Source organism: Kwoniella pini, chromosome 3 (genome assembly GCF_000512605.2).
Source record: "Kwoniella pini CBS 10737 chromosome 3, complete sequence".
NCBI lineage: Eukaryota > Fungi > Basidiomycota > Tremellomycetes > Tremellales > Cryptococcaceae > Kwoniella > Kwoniella pini.
In genome coordinates this window covers 2,022,972-2,040,110 of record NC_091718.1, presented here as the reverse complement: position 1 = coordinate 2,040,110, position 17,139 = coordinate 2,022,972, and the positions used below count along the sequence as shown (strand labels likewise).

Genomic DNA, 17,139 nt, shown 5'->3' with positions numbered 1-17,139 from the left:
GGTTATTTTAGAATTGTGATTGATGGCGGTATCGTGTACCATTGATGTCATTATGAGTTTTGAAACCTGCTCATCATGTTACATAAGTCGGTACTTGAAGTTTGGAAATGATAGGTAGTTTGTAATTAGTAAATTGGTGTGTCAACATCCTACAAATGTATGACAAAATTGAGTATCGATTATCTCTGGAGGTATGTAACTAAGGGAAATCACATTCACATGTTACATGGGCGTTGACAAAGTGGAACCGAATAACCTTCCAATTAGATTAGAGATAACGTTTGATTTGTTATGAGAAAGTAATTTGATTATCCTGTTGGAGATATCTTATCCAATATCAACGATATGTAAGTCGTCTTGGATGATCGTCAAGCAAATGCACAAAATCGCTTCGGGAAGGGCAACTACTTGAACAGATGCAATGAAAGAAGGTCCCTTTCCGTTATAAACCCCGAGATGTTTTATTATTCCGGAAAGAATGCGTGTCAGCGTACAACGTACAGCTTGATTATTCTGTCGTAGACGCAACACATGTTATGCAAGCTAAGAGCGTTCGTACGGTGCGAAATCGTGGTATAAGTTAATTCCAAATCTTTGATGGAGTATGACGATATTCGGTATGGCTAAACGCCTCATAACGTTTTCACTATTTAATGGTTTTCCTTGTTCATATAAGGAAACAATGATGTACTATCATTCTTGTTTCACCACCAACACTAGGCTTTTTGTTCTTTGCTCTTTTGCATCTTTCATAGGAAGGATACATGAAGGGGGATTAACAATCTTTACACGTTAGATATAAATTTGGTTTTTGACTGAAAAATACCGTAAGATTTTCAGTCACCGGTTTAAGAGAATAATGGAAACAAATGGTTTTCAATTTTCATGACATATTGAGTCGCGGAGGGAGAGATCGACGAACTTAGGATGTGCTCTTTCTGAGCTCTGTTTCTTGTGCTTGAAGTGAAGTAATAATTTAGGATGCAAAGCGATCTAGGGCGATGGTACCGGTAAACGGGTTTTTTCTGTATTCGAGTAACGTTAATTTGAAAGAATGTTTAATCTAAATCAAAATGATCGGGGTGTTTTTATCTTTTCTCAGGGCTTTTTAAATTGGCCCTTTCCTCTTTGCCCTCTTATAAATATCTTTACCGCAAAAAAGAGCCCCTGAGACCCTCTCAGATCACTTTGTTTTACTATTATTAAACCGAAATTCATCCCACATTTTCATCACCGTACTCTTTACGGTATTCATAACGTGCTTTTCTTCTAATGGTGGGTTTTATCCTATTCAGCGATCCTTTAGAGTCAAATTACATCAAAACTCAAAAATCTTACCAGTTGGGTATAATCGGTTTGTAACCACCTAATTCATCACTTCAAATGTAAACCCCACAAATACAAACCATTGATATCTCGATTTAACCATTGTTGGTATTAGACATTCTTTTTTTGGTTGTCATTCATCAATTTGTGTATACGCTATAATTCATTATCATCTTTATCATAATTGTAATATACGCAGTGACCTTTTCATCATCAATACGATCGAATTTATTTAATCAAAATTAAAAATTAGCTGAAGATGTTGATGTGAAAACAAAACAAAACAATTACCCGGCACTACCATCATCAAACAGTACTAAATCCTATAATTGGCATCATTTCAATTGATTGAGATTTCCTATAGATGATTACCAATCAGACCAGATTGATCTTTATGATTGATATAGACTGATAAATTAGGTAGATCTATTGGTGCTTTAGGAATAGATTGCAAAGCCCCGCCCCGGGCAGGTCGTTAGTCTTGCACATAGGAGTTTCCGACGATCTATTGACTAAAATTCCTTCAATTCATCATTGATTCAATCTATACATGGAATTAAAACAATAACAAGAACCCAAGACAACGCGAACGCTTGTTCAAACTCAATCAACAGGACGGGAATTGAGACAATCATTACACTTTACTGCTATAAACAAACAACGACATCAACACAAAGATCGCTATTTCACAATATCAAATTCACCCACTTCCAACAGATACAATATCTTGCCCATCATACCCCTTGTCCATTCAACCGATCACACGATGGTAGGACCATCGCTTTACAATAATCCACGTAATGCCGTCGCATCGTCCTCTCAACAAACTTTACCACCGAAGCCGATAGGTCAAGAACCTTCACTTCCAGCTCGGAGATTATCGCGACATCTTAGACGCCGTCTTTTGAATGCTTCGTTATACCTTGTGTCAGCCTTCTTGTTACCAACACTTGCATCGGCAAACCCCTTACCACCTTCCATTCTTTCGATCACTGAACGGCGGCATCCCTCAAGCACTACCCCATCGCTAAGACAGGATGAAATCAGCCTATTATCGACTGTTAATCAGCTTGCCTCTACCACCGAAGGTCTGTTAAGACATTATCAACAACGTCGCGATAATTCTTCGTCTTCACCAATAATTGTGATAGCTGAATATGATCCTGCATTACAAGCGTATCGCATGCCTGATGATTATGTGGAATTGCGTCAACAATTTCATGCGGGATTTATCGTTCTTTCATACGCGATCGCTTTCGTTGGATCGTTATGTACATTAGAACTGTTAGTTAGACGAACGACAAACAGTGGATGGCGTAATCAATTACTCTTAGCCTCAGCTGGAATTTGTTTTGGAGCAGTGTCAACCTTTGCAATGCACTTTGTGTTCAATAACGCCTTATCATTGCATCATCCATGGATGGATAAAAATAGTTATCCAGCCCTTTACCTGAGTTATGATCCAGGATTCACCGTCCTTTCATTAGTGGTATCTTGCCTAGCTATGACAATGGCGTTCTTCGTCATGGGTACTCAAATTAGAGATTGGCTTATATGGCCCGGTTTTAGAAAGAAAGGTAAACCAGGTAGAAGAAATAGTCCGTCAAAGTTAGAAGCGGACGATTATGGCAAATGGAAAAATTCTCATAAAAAAGTGATAAGAAGGGGAACAATGGGTGTAGGGGCTCTCTTTGCTCAGGCTTCTAATGCTGCTAAATGGTCATTAATGGATTTGGAAGGATCAGGAGAATTAAATGGTAATAATAGGCCATCGCTCAAAGATAAATTAGGTGATTATACAGGGAAAACCTCAAATTGGAAGGAAGAAGTACAAGGAATGTATTCACCTATGAAAGCACAAAATGAAGGGATGTTTGAGGATGATGAAGCTCTAAAGGAATTGGATTTCCGTTTAGGGAAAGATGCTGTTAGACAAGAGTTAGAAAGACGTGCAGGAGCTACAACGCCTACAAGTACGAGAGCTTCTCAAAATGGATCATTACACCATTCTACTTCAAGTCACCCAATAACCCCTCTACCTGTCATTTATGCACCTTCTTCAAGACGAAGCTCAGTCACTTCTGGTATTCCATTAACTTCACCAGATGTTTTCACCCCTGGTTTCAACTTTCCTCCCCGTATCGAACCGGATTACTTTGATCATGCGAATTTAGCTTCACCCGCTGCTGGTGGTCAAAAGGTTAGAGCGCCATCTCCCACGTTTGGAGAGTCTACTTCAAACTTCCAACCTGAACGTAGAAGAGCTTCATTGCCCACCAACGTGCTTACAACGCATCGTGAAAGACCATCTTATAGTGGACCTTCAACGACTCTTGCCAGAATACAATCTTTACCGGAGGGTGATTTGGAACCTTCGTCATCTGGATCAGTTTCATCAAACGAAGAAGAGAAGAATGTGTCCAAGATATCTCCAACTTCCATAACAGCTAGACTCAGCTCGTTTACCGGAAGAACTGAAGCCACCTCTGAACGTAGTCAAAAAAGAGTCAGGTTGAAGACTACTAGCACGAGATGGACTAGATTGGGCATGTTTCTTGGATTCGATGTTGTCACTCCTACTGAAGTCATGAAAATCGTCATAACAGGTACTATTGCTGGATTTGGTGTAGTAGGAATGCGTGAGTCAGACTCTAATCCATATCAGGCAACCTTGACTAATTGTTGAGTTTAGATTATATCGGTCAAGCTTCCATAACTGGTCTTCCTTACATCGCCTACCGTCCTGCATATGTCGTTGGTTCTATCATTATCGCTTGTGGAGCAGTTGTCATTGCGCTATACATCATGTTCATCATGCTTCGACCGAAACTTAAGCACACTTGGATCTCTAAGATCTGTGTTGCTTTCATTTTGGCGATTGCAGTCACCTGCATGCACTTCTGCGGTAAATTCTTAACGTTCTGCTGTTTCGTTAGAAATATAATGCTGATTTTGGGTTATCAATAGGTATGATGGGTACAACTTATGGTTGGCCTGCTGGTAAAGGTATCAGTCGACACAACAAGTTGACGGGTACGAACGTTGTCATCACTGGTATTGTCGCCGCTTTGGCTTTCTCTGCTTGTATAGCGTGTGCAGTATTCTTCCTGCTTCATTCACTCAACCTACGACGGGAACGAGCAAGACGAAGACGAGTCGTCATTGCAGCTGTATTGCTCGACGATCGAGATAGAGTTTTGGTTAATTCCATTGATGGAATGTTGCCTATGTGTGACATCGCATCGCTCACAGGTGGTGGAGATCTACCGGACACTAAGAGATCATTCATTCAATCGGTATCGAGCGATTCAACTGTATTAGGAATGGATCTTACAACAGGTCATGATGCTTTTGTATCTGCTTTGAAATTATCCTGGACTTGGAAAAATCCATCACTCGTACCTCTTCAATCTACATCATCGAATGACGGACGAAGTCAAGCAAATGAATCGATCCTACAAGCTACTTTCTCGGATATTCGAAGAGGATCGATGCTTACTACCAATACTACCACGGGAACAACAGGAAGTAGACCGCCAGTTAGCTTAACGAAATTTCTTGAACGATTTACAATCTCCTCTTGCCAACTTGCTGTTAGACTTTTAGGTCAAACAGACGGTATTTCCAGGTTGGGCGTACTTTATGATCAGATCTTGACAACGTGAGTTGCTTGCTCCTGACTTAGTCTAGAGTAGGATGTTTTTAGCTGACAAGCTAAATGTGTATTAGTGGATGGGTTAAGCTGAATAACAGTAATGATACTGTTTCAAAAGGTCAACTAATTTTTTTGGTTCGTCGAGTGGCCTCTACGGCTGAACGGTTGGATTTGGAGTCAAGACATTTTATTTTTGCGGATTCACAAGCTGTCGCTCAAGCATTACACAAGACATTGTCGGTACCTTTGAATCATACTATGCCTTTACTCGACGATATGCGTACTTTCTGTGATTCGACTTTACAATCTCGCTTACAACCTGGTAAACTTTATGCTGGAGTGGCTGTTGTTCAAGCCACACCATTTGATGGTTTAAGAATATTACTTGAAAAAGATATGAGATCGCAATTACCTTTAAGAGAAGTATGTGATTTAGGAATACCTTGTCAAGATGAAAATGAATTAAGTGGAACAGTTGAAGAAATTGGTGAAGCTTTAGCATTATTAGAAGGAATGAGTATACTTAGTATAATGACTCGAAATATGACAAATGATCAAGAACAAGCACAAGGAAATCAAATTTTATCAAAAAGATTAATGAATTTATTAAAATCATTAGAAAGAGCAATAGTACCAATGTTAGATGAAATGTTAACTTCTGAAGATATGACACATATTTTACCAAGACTTATACTTCATCCAATACTTATTCCATTAACACCTGGAGGATCAAAAAGAACAATTTCATCTTACATTCCACCTTATGCTATAATTTTTTATGCTAATTATGATGCTGCTGTAAATACTTTTACAGATAAATGGTTACCTTTTTCATTATTTAGAGCTCAAAATGCATGTGTAATGGCACCTAAAATTTTAGCTGCTTCGAAAATGGATCAACTTTATACTGCAGAAATTGAAGGAAATGGAATAGGTATTTCAAATTCAACAACAATTGTTGGAAGAAGACCTTCAAAGGTTCAATTTGATTTTAATCAATCTCATTCTCAATCATCACATCATCAACAATCACAACAACAACTACAACAACAACATGAAATTTCAGATATTCCCAAAATCAAAAATGATGAAAATTCAGATGTAGTTGGAGGAGAAATGTTTAGTAATTTTACTTTTCCACCTAGAACATCATTAGATGAAAAAGAAAAAGAAAAAGAAAAAGAAAAAGATAAATCAATTTCAACAATTTTACAAAATCCTAATGGTAATAGTAATTCTTACGGTCATATTAATCATGGACAAAGAATAGGATCAATTTCCAATAATTATAATAATCAACAAGGAGGAATTGGAAGAAAATCTTCATTAGCAAGATCAAGATATAATTCAACAGGAGGTGAATCAAGTTCATTTTCAGGTAATGGTAGTTTTGGAGGATTTTCAGGACAACAATATAATAATAATAATCATAATTCTAATCATCAAATTGATTTTAAATGTTCTTCAACAGGTGTAGCTATTTGGGAACCTGATTGGTTATTACAATTACTTAGAACGAAATTAAGAGCTGAAGCTTAAGATTCAGCTAAAGCTACGTTCTTAACTAATTTGTATATTCATGTAAAAATATCTGGATAATAAAAAGGAGATTAGAATTTGTTGTATGATTTTTGTATCAGTATGGAAATTTGATTAGCAATATATCAATTACATTTGAACATTATTGCTTAACAGTTCAATTGCACAAGACATAGATAGAGTATTATTCGGTAATTAATCCGAGATGATCGGATTATTTATGTTACCCTTTTATCACGTGATAATTAGATCTACAAGGTCCTTCCGGTTTCGGTTTCACATTTGAAAGGGTTTCTTACTACTGTTGGGGTGGGTTCCTGGAATTCAATTTTAATAGAACGCACGTTTATGAAATTGATGTTGATCCTTGATTATTACTGGTTCAAAAAACATTTAAAGAAATATTTTCATTATATTATTCAGGATCCATTTAGCGGGGTAAATACGAATACTAACTAATGGACATTTCTAATTCAGTAGTTAGTAAAGCTCCACTAAAGACTATTGAATATGAAATCATTACTGACGTACACTGCAAAAAAAAAAAAGGATTTTCACCATAGAGTTAAAGAAAATAAAAGCCAAGCACGTTCGTAAAAAATGATTTAAATTTTTGTCTTACTCACTTTTTTGGCTTGGTTACAAACTCACCTCATAAAATATCATATATAGTTGTCATTGCTCACACGACCAACTTTATCAATACTCGTAATAATTCAAAAATAACTTCTTACGATATCTTGGCTATAATTTCTGATATTAAAACCTCCACTTTAGAGGTCCAGAAAGAAACTCTTTTGTTTTTTTGGTTTTTGATTTTATAGCACGTTTGTTTTATCCTCTTCTTCAATAGTTTCTTTTCAATTGTTTTACGACGTTGTTTCGTCATAGATATATTTTAGAGGATATTTAAATTGTATTTTTCAAGGTGACGTAGTTGAAATATTGACATACCTAATCCATCATTATATTTCTCTAAAAAAGCGTTCCAAACGCTTTCCCTTCCCATTCACCTCTTTTAACTTCAACAAAAACCCCCCCAACACTAAGAAAGACAAGGTTAATTCAAAATGGCTCTTTCATTCATTCTTAGAGGAGAGGATCAACAAACTCCTATGATAGCACCTGATTCAAATGCACCTTCTCCAGCTGTTTTATCTTTAAGTGGTTCACCAAGAATTCAAAATAATAATCCAAATATTGAAGGTCAAACTTTTTCAAGTTTAGATCCACCTTCACCTACTACATCAGGTAAAAGAAGAATATCAGAAGGAGGAGGAAAACTTGATACGGAAAAAGTTGATTATGCTTTACAAAATGAAAAATTTAATCAACAACATCCTTTATATCATGATTTAGCACCTGAAGATTCATATAAAGATGGAATTTATTGGGTAAGTTTGAATGGTTTTTTTCCAAAAAAAAAAAAAAAAAGTTAAATTATTATTTAAAATATTTAGGCCGATTTATCTGGATCTGATAGAAGAAAATGGGTAAATAATCAACAAAATACAGAAAGTTTAAGAGAAATTAAACATATTTGGCAAATGTTTAAAAAAGATCCACTTTCACCTTTATCTGAATATACAAAAAGATATGTTATGGGTGGATTTGGATTATTTACAGAAGGTTATACATTATTTTCAATTGGTAATTTAGGTGCATTATATAAAGCTGTTTGGCCACTTTGTTGGAAATCTCATCAAGTTTGTAATTCAAATTGGGTAGCTGCTGTTGATTATTTACAAATTATTGGTATTATATTTGGTCAAATTTTAGTTGGAATTGAAGGTGATTGGGTAGGAAGAAAAACTGGTTTAGTTCAAGATGCTTTAGTCATGACTGGTAAGTTATTTCTTTGTTTTATTATATAAAGGAGGGTAAAAAAGCTAAATTACACGCATTTGATAGTTGGTCTTGTTATGCTTACTGCTTCTTGGGGTACTACACTTGAAGGATGGGTCATCTGTTATGGTTTTTCTCAATTCTTCTATGGTATCGGTAAGTTGCATCGCCCTGGATTAAATGTTGGTTTCATGTTGCTGATTTCTCTTATTTACTTTGTAGGTGTTGGAGGTGAATATCCAATGACTTCGACTACTGCTATGGAATCCAAATCAGTAGCTGGATCTCAAAAAGACGACAAGTTACACAGAGGAAGAAATGTAGTCTTGGCTTTCTTGATGCAAGGTGAGTTGCATTTCAAAGATCCATGATTGTGCAAAGCTAATGAAAGAATTCGCCTAGGTTGGGGTCAGTTGTTCAATCAAGGAATCTTGATTATACTGTTACTCATTTTCCATCATTCTGCCAATCCACCTTATTCGGAAGTTTCAGCTCAATGGACTTTCAGAGTTTCATTCGCTATCATGGCAGTTATGACACTTTGGTTGGCCTACTTCCGTTTCTATAAAAAGAAATATTCTTCTGCCGCTCTAAAAAGATCTAAGAAGAACTCGAGAGTAAATCAATCAGGATACGATCTACATTCATTGAAATTAGTTGGTACTCATTTCGCTGGACGATTAGTTGGAACTACTATGGGATGGCTTTTCAACGATTTCTTATTTTACGGAAACAAATTATTCGCTTCTACTTTTATCAATATTATTTCTCCTTCAAGTGCTGGAAATGTAGTCACCACTTGGAATTGGAATTTAGTTAATATTGGTGTTTCCCTTGTTGGATATTACCTTGCTGCTTTACTTATTGATCACAAATTCTACGGAAGGAAGAGAATGCAAATCATTGGATTCTTAGGTGATGGAGTTTTATTCCTTATCGCAGCTAGTGAGTCAACCTTATAATACGAGTTCAAAGAAATAAAAGCTGATGGGGATTTTATTTGTTTCATAGTTTGGTATGATGAATTATCAAGTCCAGCACATATTAAAGGTTTCCAAACTATCTATTATCTTTCATCGTTCTTCCAACAATTCGGACCAAATTGTACAACTTTCTTATTAGCTGCTGAAGTTTTCCCAGTTTCAGTTAGAGCAACAGCACATGGATTATCAGCTGCATCAGGAAAAATTGGTGCATTATTACCTGCTGTAATTTATAATTATGTTGATACAAAAACAAGATTTTGGATAGTTTGGCCATTTGGAATTGCAGGAGTTTTTATTACTTGGATTTTCATTCCTGATACAACAGGATTAGATTTAAGAGAACAAGATAGATATTGGGCATTTGTTAGAGAAGGTAGATCAAAAGAATATCATGGAATTGCTGTTCATCCAAGACATTTAAGTTTATGGGAAAAATTAATTTTAAAAAGACATTTACAATATGATGCTGAAAAAGATAGACATCAAAGAGTAAAAGAATTAAAAATGATTTGGGAACAAAAGAAAAATGATCAATTAAATGAAAAATTAAGAGATGAACAACCTGAAGAAGAACATGAAGAAGAAGGTGAATTAAGTCATAGTGCTTTCCATCATTTTAATTGTGAGTATAAAATATTCTACATTAATTTTTTTTATTAGCCAAATGTAAGTATTTTACTAATATTCTGTATAATCCCTGTTTTATAGCTATTCATGAAAAACAAAGACCTCATGCGGAATCATCTACATCAACAATAGCGGAATAAATCATCTCTTGATTTTCGCTTTGCAATTTTATTTAATTTCTTTTCCATCATATAGCTTGACATTCTTTTCACGATCACATAATCATAGGTATTCTAGACACATAAATTAAACACATATAACACTTTAATGACAATCGCATATTATTCATCATTCCGTACATAACATAAAGACTGTAATCAATTTTAATAAGTTTCATGCATCATTATCATCAATAAAGTAAAGCCATTCGTCATGCATGAGTAATATAAATGAAGTATAAGAATATGTTTCTTCGCAAGTGGTCATAGTTATGTTATTATCGGGATTAAGCGGTCTGCATTTATAAACAATCTCCGGGGCTCATTCCGGTGAAAAGGACCGTTCAACTTCCCCACCGTACAATGATTTCTCACCATAGACAACTCTTAAGTAATAGTACAAAATTTAAAATCACAAACCACGCGATTGACATTCATGAGTGAATATTTATCATACTATTCATTTGTCAATCATACATACTTGATTCTTAAACACTCTTAATTACAATCTACAGGCTGAGGAAGATACTAATTATCATCTACAAAAGAATTTAGTAACATATATACTTTTCACAGAGCACGAAAAGGAGAAAAATCACTTTAATATATTATAAATTCGTCATTTTCATTTAATCGGTTATCTGAGACAAAACGCTCTTCAAATTCGCGCCAACTCAATTATCACTTACTGTCTAATCTAATTCACCAGAGATACGAACGAAATATTATTCATCCTTCAATTTTAACTATTTTCTACAAGTACGTATACTTATATGCTTTGTACCCATCATCTTTAGTTGGATATACATACCAAGACAAATCGTTTAGTTCGTTTGGAGCAAAACAAGAAACGAAAAGATCTTTGATACTCTCTTCATCAATTCGGCTCAAAAACGGGACTATAGAAGGTATAAATATAAGATTTGTCATTATTTATCTTTCATTGGCTTCATGTTGATCGGTATGTCATCCTTATTCTTCATGTAGCCTACGACTGGTTATGATGACAACAAACGCTTACACCATGATGTATATTCAAACTAAATTAGATCCAAAATTGATATTAACACAATGACAAATCAACAAGACCCTTCATCTTCCTCTTCCTCTTCTTCTTTTTCCTCCTCTTCATCATCAGCAACACCATCTTCATCTTCTTCTTCAACATCAACTTCAACACACGCTTCATCATCAGAACCACATTATCCTTTATTACCTAAACCACCACATCTTGATCCTACTTTAAAAGTTAATCCATTAGAACCAGAAGGATTAATACAACCTTTATCACTTCGTGAACCACCAGGTCCAGATATGATACCACCTATTAGACCTACTTTAAATGAATTTAGATTAAAAGAAGGTCCACAAGTTAGATCATCAAAATTAAAAGCATTATGGAATTCTTTACCACATTTACCTGATTTAGGTGAAGTTGAATTCAATTCAGAAGGATTATCTACAACAAAAAGAATGAAATTACCTGGACAAGATACACTTACTGCATTATCACCTGAAAGAGCTGAAAGATTAAAAAAATTATATCAAGAAGAATTAGTTAAAGCATGTAATGATAAAAGACCTGAAGCAAGATTATGGGGTGGTGCAGATGATTTATTAGAACCTGAAATTAAAAATTTAAAAGGAAAAGGAATTGCATGGCAAGATTTTAGGTGAGTTTTTTTTTGACAATCTTCATATTGTCTTTCTCCAATTTCAACAGTCTTATTCTGACTAACGAGTTTTTATTATCAGACGCTTTTTATGGGATAAAGAACGTGAATTATGGGATATTTTTCAAGATTTAGATAAAAATGGTGATGGTAGATTAGATGCAACTGAAATGAGAGCTGCACTTTCACGTTCAGGTGTAGATATTACACCAGCGACAACATCAGATTTAGTTCAATTTTTAGCTTCACATCCTGCTGAAAATGGTGTTTCAACTGAAAAAGAAAGAGGTAAAAGAATTGGACCTGAACCTGGTGATATGTATATAACTTTTGCTGAATTTAGAGATTTCTTAATTATGTTACCTAGAAAAGCAACTCCTTTTGAGATTTATAAATGTGAGTTTCCAGACGATTTTGTTAACCTTTTAGCGGTCGTTGAATGGATTAGTATGTATTTGAGCTAATTCGACACATGAATATAGTTTATCAAGTGAAAAAGCGAACGTCGGATGGAAGAGGAGCAGCAAGAGTAGATAAAGAAGGAGATATTAATGTTTCTTTCCCGAAAGCACCTAATTCTTCACAACAATCAACTGCAGCTGGATTTTTTAATCCCCCTGCACATCATCATGATGAAGAATATGCAGATACACCTGAAATGGAGCATGAAGAAGAAGAACCGACGGAAGAGAGGAATGAAGCTTGGAGATTCTTATTAGCGGGAGGTGTCGCTGGAGCGGGTGAGTAATTCCTTCCCTACATGCTTCGTACGTGGTCCTCAGCCAGAATAAGAGGGACAATCACGGTAAAAGCTGGCAGGGCTGTTTGCTAGATTGCTAGCCATGGTGTATAGCGCTGTGGAGATTGCCCTTCGATCATCCAGCTTCAGTCAACAGATCCGATCGTAAAAATGATCAATGGCTGACCTTGTACTCCTCATAGTATCGCGAACAGTGACTGCCCCCTTCGATCGACTAAAAATATACCTCATCACCACACCGGACTTCTCATCATTTAATAAAGAAGCTAACATAAATCATCCCTTTCGAGCTGGTATCAAAGCTGTCAACAACCTTTGGGGAGCAGTTAACAGGATATATATCGATGGAAAGGGTTTGAAAGCATTTTGGGTTGGAAATGGATTGAATGTAACAAAGATCTTTCCTGTGAGTGGAAATCTGTTCTTTTCACTCGCTGTATTTTGCCAATAGACGGTCAACTCGCACTTTCGTATCCTGACATTGTCGGATGATATTGGCTGATCCTTTCGATTGACCATTAGGAATCAGCTATAAAATTCGTATCATACGAACAATCTAAGAAATTCTTAGCAATTTATTGGGATAAAGTTTCTGATCCAGCCGATTTATCTTCTTCTTCAAGATTTATAGCAGGTGGTATTGGTGGTATAACTTCACAATTTGCTATATATGGTTTAGAAACTTTAAAAACTCGTATACAATCTGAAATTGGACCCAATCAAGGTTGGAGACAAGTTAGAAATACTGCTAGAGATATGTGGAGAGCAGGTGGAATTAGAAGTTATTATAGAGGATTAACTGTGAGTTTTGGTGATATTGTGATGAATGTGGAGAAAAGCTGATCAAATATTCTTTTTTCCCAAAAAAAAAGCTTGGTTTAATTGGAGTTTTCCCTTATTCAGCAATTGATATGGGTACATATGAAACTTTAAAAACAGCATATTGTAAATCAACAGGTAAAGATGAACCTGAAGTTTTTGCAGTTTTATCTTTTGGTGCATTATCAGGTAGTATAGGTGCAGCAAGTGTTTATCCAATTAATTTATTAAGAACAAGATTACAAGCTTCTGGATCATCTGGACATCCACAAAAATATAAAGGTTTTTTAGATGTTACTCAACAAACTTTAAAAAAAGAAGGTTGGAGAGGATTATATAAAGGTTTATTACCTAGTATATTAAAAGTTGGACCTGCTGTTGGAGTTAGTTGGATAGTTTATGAAGATTGTAAAAGACGTTTAGGTGTTTAAAAGGTAGACGAATCTGCATAATTAATTCAAAAAGATGATAGATGAAGGAAGAATTAGACCCCTTTTTTGAGAAAAAAAAAATGGATGGATGGACAGCAAAATTAGATTGGAATTTCATTATCTTTTACTAGTTTGTAAATTATCAATTTATCAATTTATCAAATAATAAATCATAAAACAATTAGCATAGACAGACATATCATATAGCATTTTCATGACATGTATGGGAATTGGGCGATTCAAATCAAAGTATGATCAGTTACATCGTCACTACGAATTTATTCTCCGTTGAATATCAAAGCTCTTCATATAACTTGTGTATTATCACGACACATGATATCTTTTGTATCTTTCCAAAGTATATGTGTATTCGTATAGCCCTGCTTGATTAAGAATGCTGTCCTTGCATCTTTATTTACCGATTCTTCCTGACACTTCTTGATTTCTTGCTTCGATATATGATCATTGTCGATATTGTCAGTTTTGCATGATTCGGCAATTTTGATAGAGTCTCGTAAATCCTGTTATCGGCCACAAAGCGAATTAACAAATACTTCATTCATCATTGCGAACTTTTCAATGTTGTTTTGTACTGCACTTCGTATACTCACATTGTCACCATGACTAAGTGCACAAAGCAAAGAAGCTACTTCCCCTTTTGTCATAAATCCAACACGTGTAGAAATCCCACCAGTTACGATAATACCTTGTTTCAGGGAGTCCAACGATAATCCTTGAAGGTTATCGTCCGCATAAGATACAAGATATCGAAGTGCATTTTCTGTCGCTTGATCTTTTCGCCAAAGAGCTTCTTTTCTCAAACTATGAAATGGGCAATTCGTCAGTAAATAATTCAACGCCTCTGATTAAAGATATATAACTTCACTTATAATTTAGCACCTTGGGTATATCTGCTCGGATAGCCTGATCCGAAATCCTGATACATTCAGCCAGATCATCTGTCTCACAGATTATCTTGGGTCTAGACCACATGAATTCTAAACGTTCTTGATCACCTCCTGATTTTCGAGGTCTCCTTTCTTTCCATGTACTTCTCCATTTGATCTGACTATCACTAATCTGATTATTACATTCGACGGCGACATACCCATGACCTAAAAACGAAAAAAGCGTCTGGATTACCCAAAATCGTTTGACTAAGAGCTGAAAGCAATATACTCATAAGGTCTAAAACCCAAAGATCTTTCCCGCAATATACCCAAGCGTTTTTACTACGCTTTTCTACGATTAAATTATCATCGTCATTTAATCCGAAAGGATCATCGATAGAAATATATTGAATCCGAAAATCGTCGGCTTTGTAAAGGGTATCCGGGGTGTAGGCTATCAAGATCATAAGGAAGAATTTAAATCGGAATCTGCCGGAAATGTAGAGAAAGAGTCCAGAACTCACTAGATTGGCCCCTTTTCACAATTTCCCCATCTTCAAGTTTCTGTCCTTCTCGCTCTAGCTGTGACAGAAGCTCAGGAAAAACGTGATAACTGCCAATCTTCGATTGATTGTCAACCAAATCAATGATCATGCAATCTTCCTTTCTTGTACTTGGACTTGGTCTGAGACCTCGACCTATCTGTGTAGTATGATCAATTTATGGAGACCTGCTGTAGAGCTATTGCTGACAACTTACCATTTGCGTTAAAAGATTTGGACTTTTAGTTGGACGAGCGAGGAATACGCAGTCGATCTAACCCCATGGACACAGAAGATTTCCAAATCCATATAAGGCACTAATATCTTGTGCTAATGGCAAGTCGATAGTTTACTCACGGCTGGTATATCTGTACCCTCAGTCAAGACTTCACAATTCAACAATACTCGGAAAACACCATTGGAAAAATCCTCCAATATCCGCGCTCGTTCTTTCAATGGCGTGCTTCCTGATATTGATCGGGCATTTACACCAGCATCTTGTAGATGTTGAGTTAGATCATGAAGGTGTTTTAGACAGACGCAGAAAATCAGGATGAATTGTCTTTCAGCTAATTTAGATGGAGGCAATCAGTCAGCAATCATCATTTTCGTCGGGTTTTAGGCTTCTGTAAAGCTCACACGTTTTTTCCTTCAGCATTCTGTGAAGGAGTTCATTATTCTCGTATGTATTAACAATTTTGCTTAGAGCGACTTGATTGTAATCTCCGTCCTCCTTAGTCTTGATGTTGTCCAGCTTTAATGTAGCATGAACTATATCCCCGATAACAGGTACCAGAAACCCTTTCTTAATCAGTGTTCTAGGAGAAACATGATGGACGATTTCTTCGAAAGCCTTAGAAAGATTTCTCTCATCCATCCTTTGAAAGGTGGCAGAAAATCCTACGACCGTGACTCGGTGATGATGGGCTGGACTTGTCACGGGAGTGTGTTCGGGAGGATCAGTATTGTCGATTGTGGCGTTGAAATGGTGAAGTATTCCAAGCCATCTATCGAAATATATTCATTCATGCATTCACTTTGTCTTTGGCTTGCATAGCAACATCGTCGTACTCACGTTGGGAAAGCAGCATGATGAGCTTCATCCACTAGGACTAAACCGAAAGTATTCGGATTGTATTTGGCCAAACGAGCGGGGGTTTTCAAACTTTGTACCATTGCCACAGTCCTATCATACAGTATCTCGTCAGCTTTTTGACTGGCATATCAAAGAGTTGAATCTCAATCTTGGAAAGCATTCATTTTGACTTACAAATCAGCAGTTCCCGAAGCCACACGTGAACCTTGTTCTACTTCTATAGTAATGTGACTACCTAAAGCCATTCGAGCAGTGTTGATGGTTTGCTGTATTAAATCCTGCTTGTGTACTAGAACAAGAACTTTTTTTGGTTCTCCGCTGTTCAATTGCCCCGATGCAATTTTCGAATTCCAGTTCAAGTGACGAAGCTGAAGGATAGAATGCATCATTACTGTGGTTTTACCGCTTCCCGTAGGTAAGGAAACACCAAACCTAGTCAAACCTCTTTCGGTCGCTTCTCGTATCTTTTCAATGGTTTCCAATTGATAATCCCGAAGCGTTATGCCCTCGACAACCCTAGGTGTTTTGTCATTACCGTTGAATTTTTTGGACAGACTTGATACAAGATAATTGATTTTGCTTCTCCAAGCTGAAATGTAGCTCGCCGCCGGCGAAGTTGAAGTGCATCTTGCGAATCTAAGGAGAGAGGGAGATAATGTACCCATTTTGGGTGTGTATAGATACCTTACAGGCCCGTTGAATCGACATCGTGAGTGCAGGTATCGAAGCATTTGAGCAATTTCACGCTAAATGGCAATTATGGAAGGAAATAAACAAGAAAAGATGCATTCG

General features: G+C 36.2%; 4 protein-coding genes across 4 annotated transcripts; 3 read left to right on the top strand and 1 right to left on the bottom strand.

Moving 5' to 3' along the window:
- Positions 1-2,092: 2,092 nt before the first annotated feature.
- On the top strand, positions 2,093-6,520 carry I206_102954 (uncharacterized protein; the record flags this gene model as incomplete). The annotated part of the gene is made up of 4 exons (XM_019155055.1): positions 2,093-3,965; positions 4,019-4,231; positions 4,294-4,987; positions 5,056-6,520. The coding sequence occupies 4 exons, from the start codon at positions 2,093-2,095 to the stop codon at positions 6,518-6,520; spliced, it is 4,245 nt and encodes a 1,414-aa protein (XP_019012458.1).
- A 1,070-nt stretch (positions 6,521-7,590) lies between these two features.
- I206_102953 (uncharacterized protein) lies at positions 7,591-10,118 on the top strand (the record flags this gene model as incomplete). The annotated part of the gene is made up of 7 exons (XM_019155054.1): positions 7,591-7,914; positions 7,981-8,365; positions 8,432-8,521; positions 8,588-8,710; positions 8,768-9,310; positions 9,377-9,973; positions 10,060-10,118. The coding sequence occupies 7 exons, from the start codon at positions 7,591-7,593 to the stop codon at positions 10,116-10,118; spliced, it is 2,121 nt and encodes a 706-aa protein (XP_019012457.1).
- A 1,089-nt stretch (positions 10,119-11,207) lies between these two features.
- On the top strand, positions 11,208-13,819 carry I206_102952 (uncharacterized protein; the record flags this gene model as incomplete). The annotated part of the gene is made up of 6 exons (XM_019155053.1): positions 11,208-11,809; positions 11,892-12,205; positions 12,292-12,549; positions 12,752-12,975; positions 13,092-13,370; positions 13,442-13,819. The coding sequence occupies 6 exons, from the start codon at positions 11,208-11,210 to the stop codon at positions 13,817-13,819; spliced, it is 2,055 nt and encodes a 684-aa protein (XP_019012456.1).
- A 305-nt stretch (positions 13,820-14,124) lies between these two features.
- I206_102951 (uncharacterized protein) lies at positions 14,125-17,012 on the bottom strand (the record flags this gene model as incomplete). The annotated part of the gene is made up of 10 exons (XM_019155052.1): positions 14,125-14,340; positions 14,431-14,641; positions 14,706-14,934; positions 14,999-15,163; positions 15,234-15,411; positions 15,469-15,525; positions 15,609-15,820; positions 15,891-16,258; positions 16,327-16,437; positions 16,522-17,012. The coding sequence occupies 10 exons, from the start codon at positions 17,010-17,012 to the stop codon at positions 14,125-14,127; spliced, it is 2,238 nt and encodes a 745-aa protein (XP_019012455.1).
- Positions 17,013-17,139: the final 127 nt, after the last annotated feature.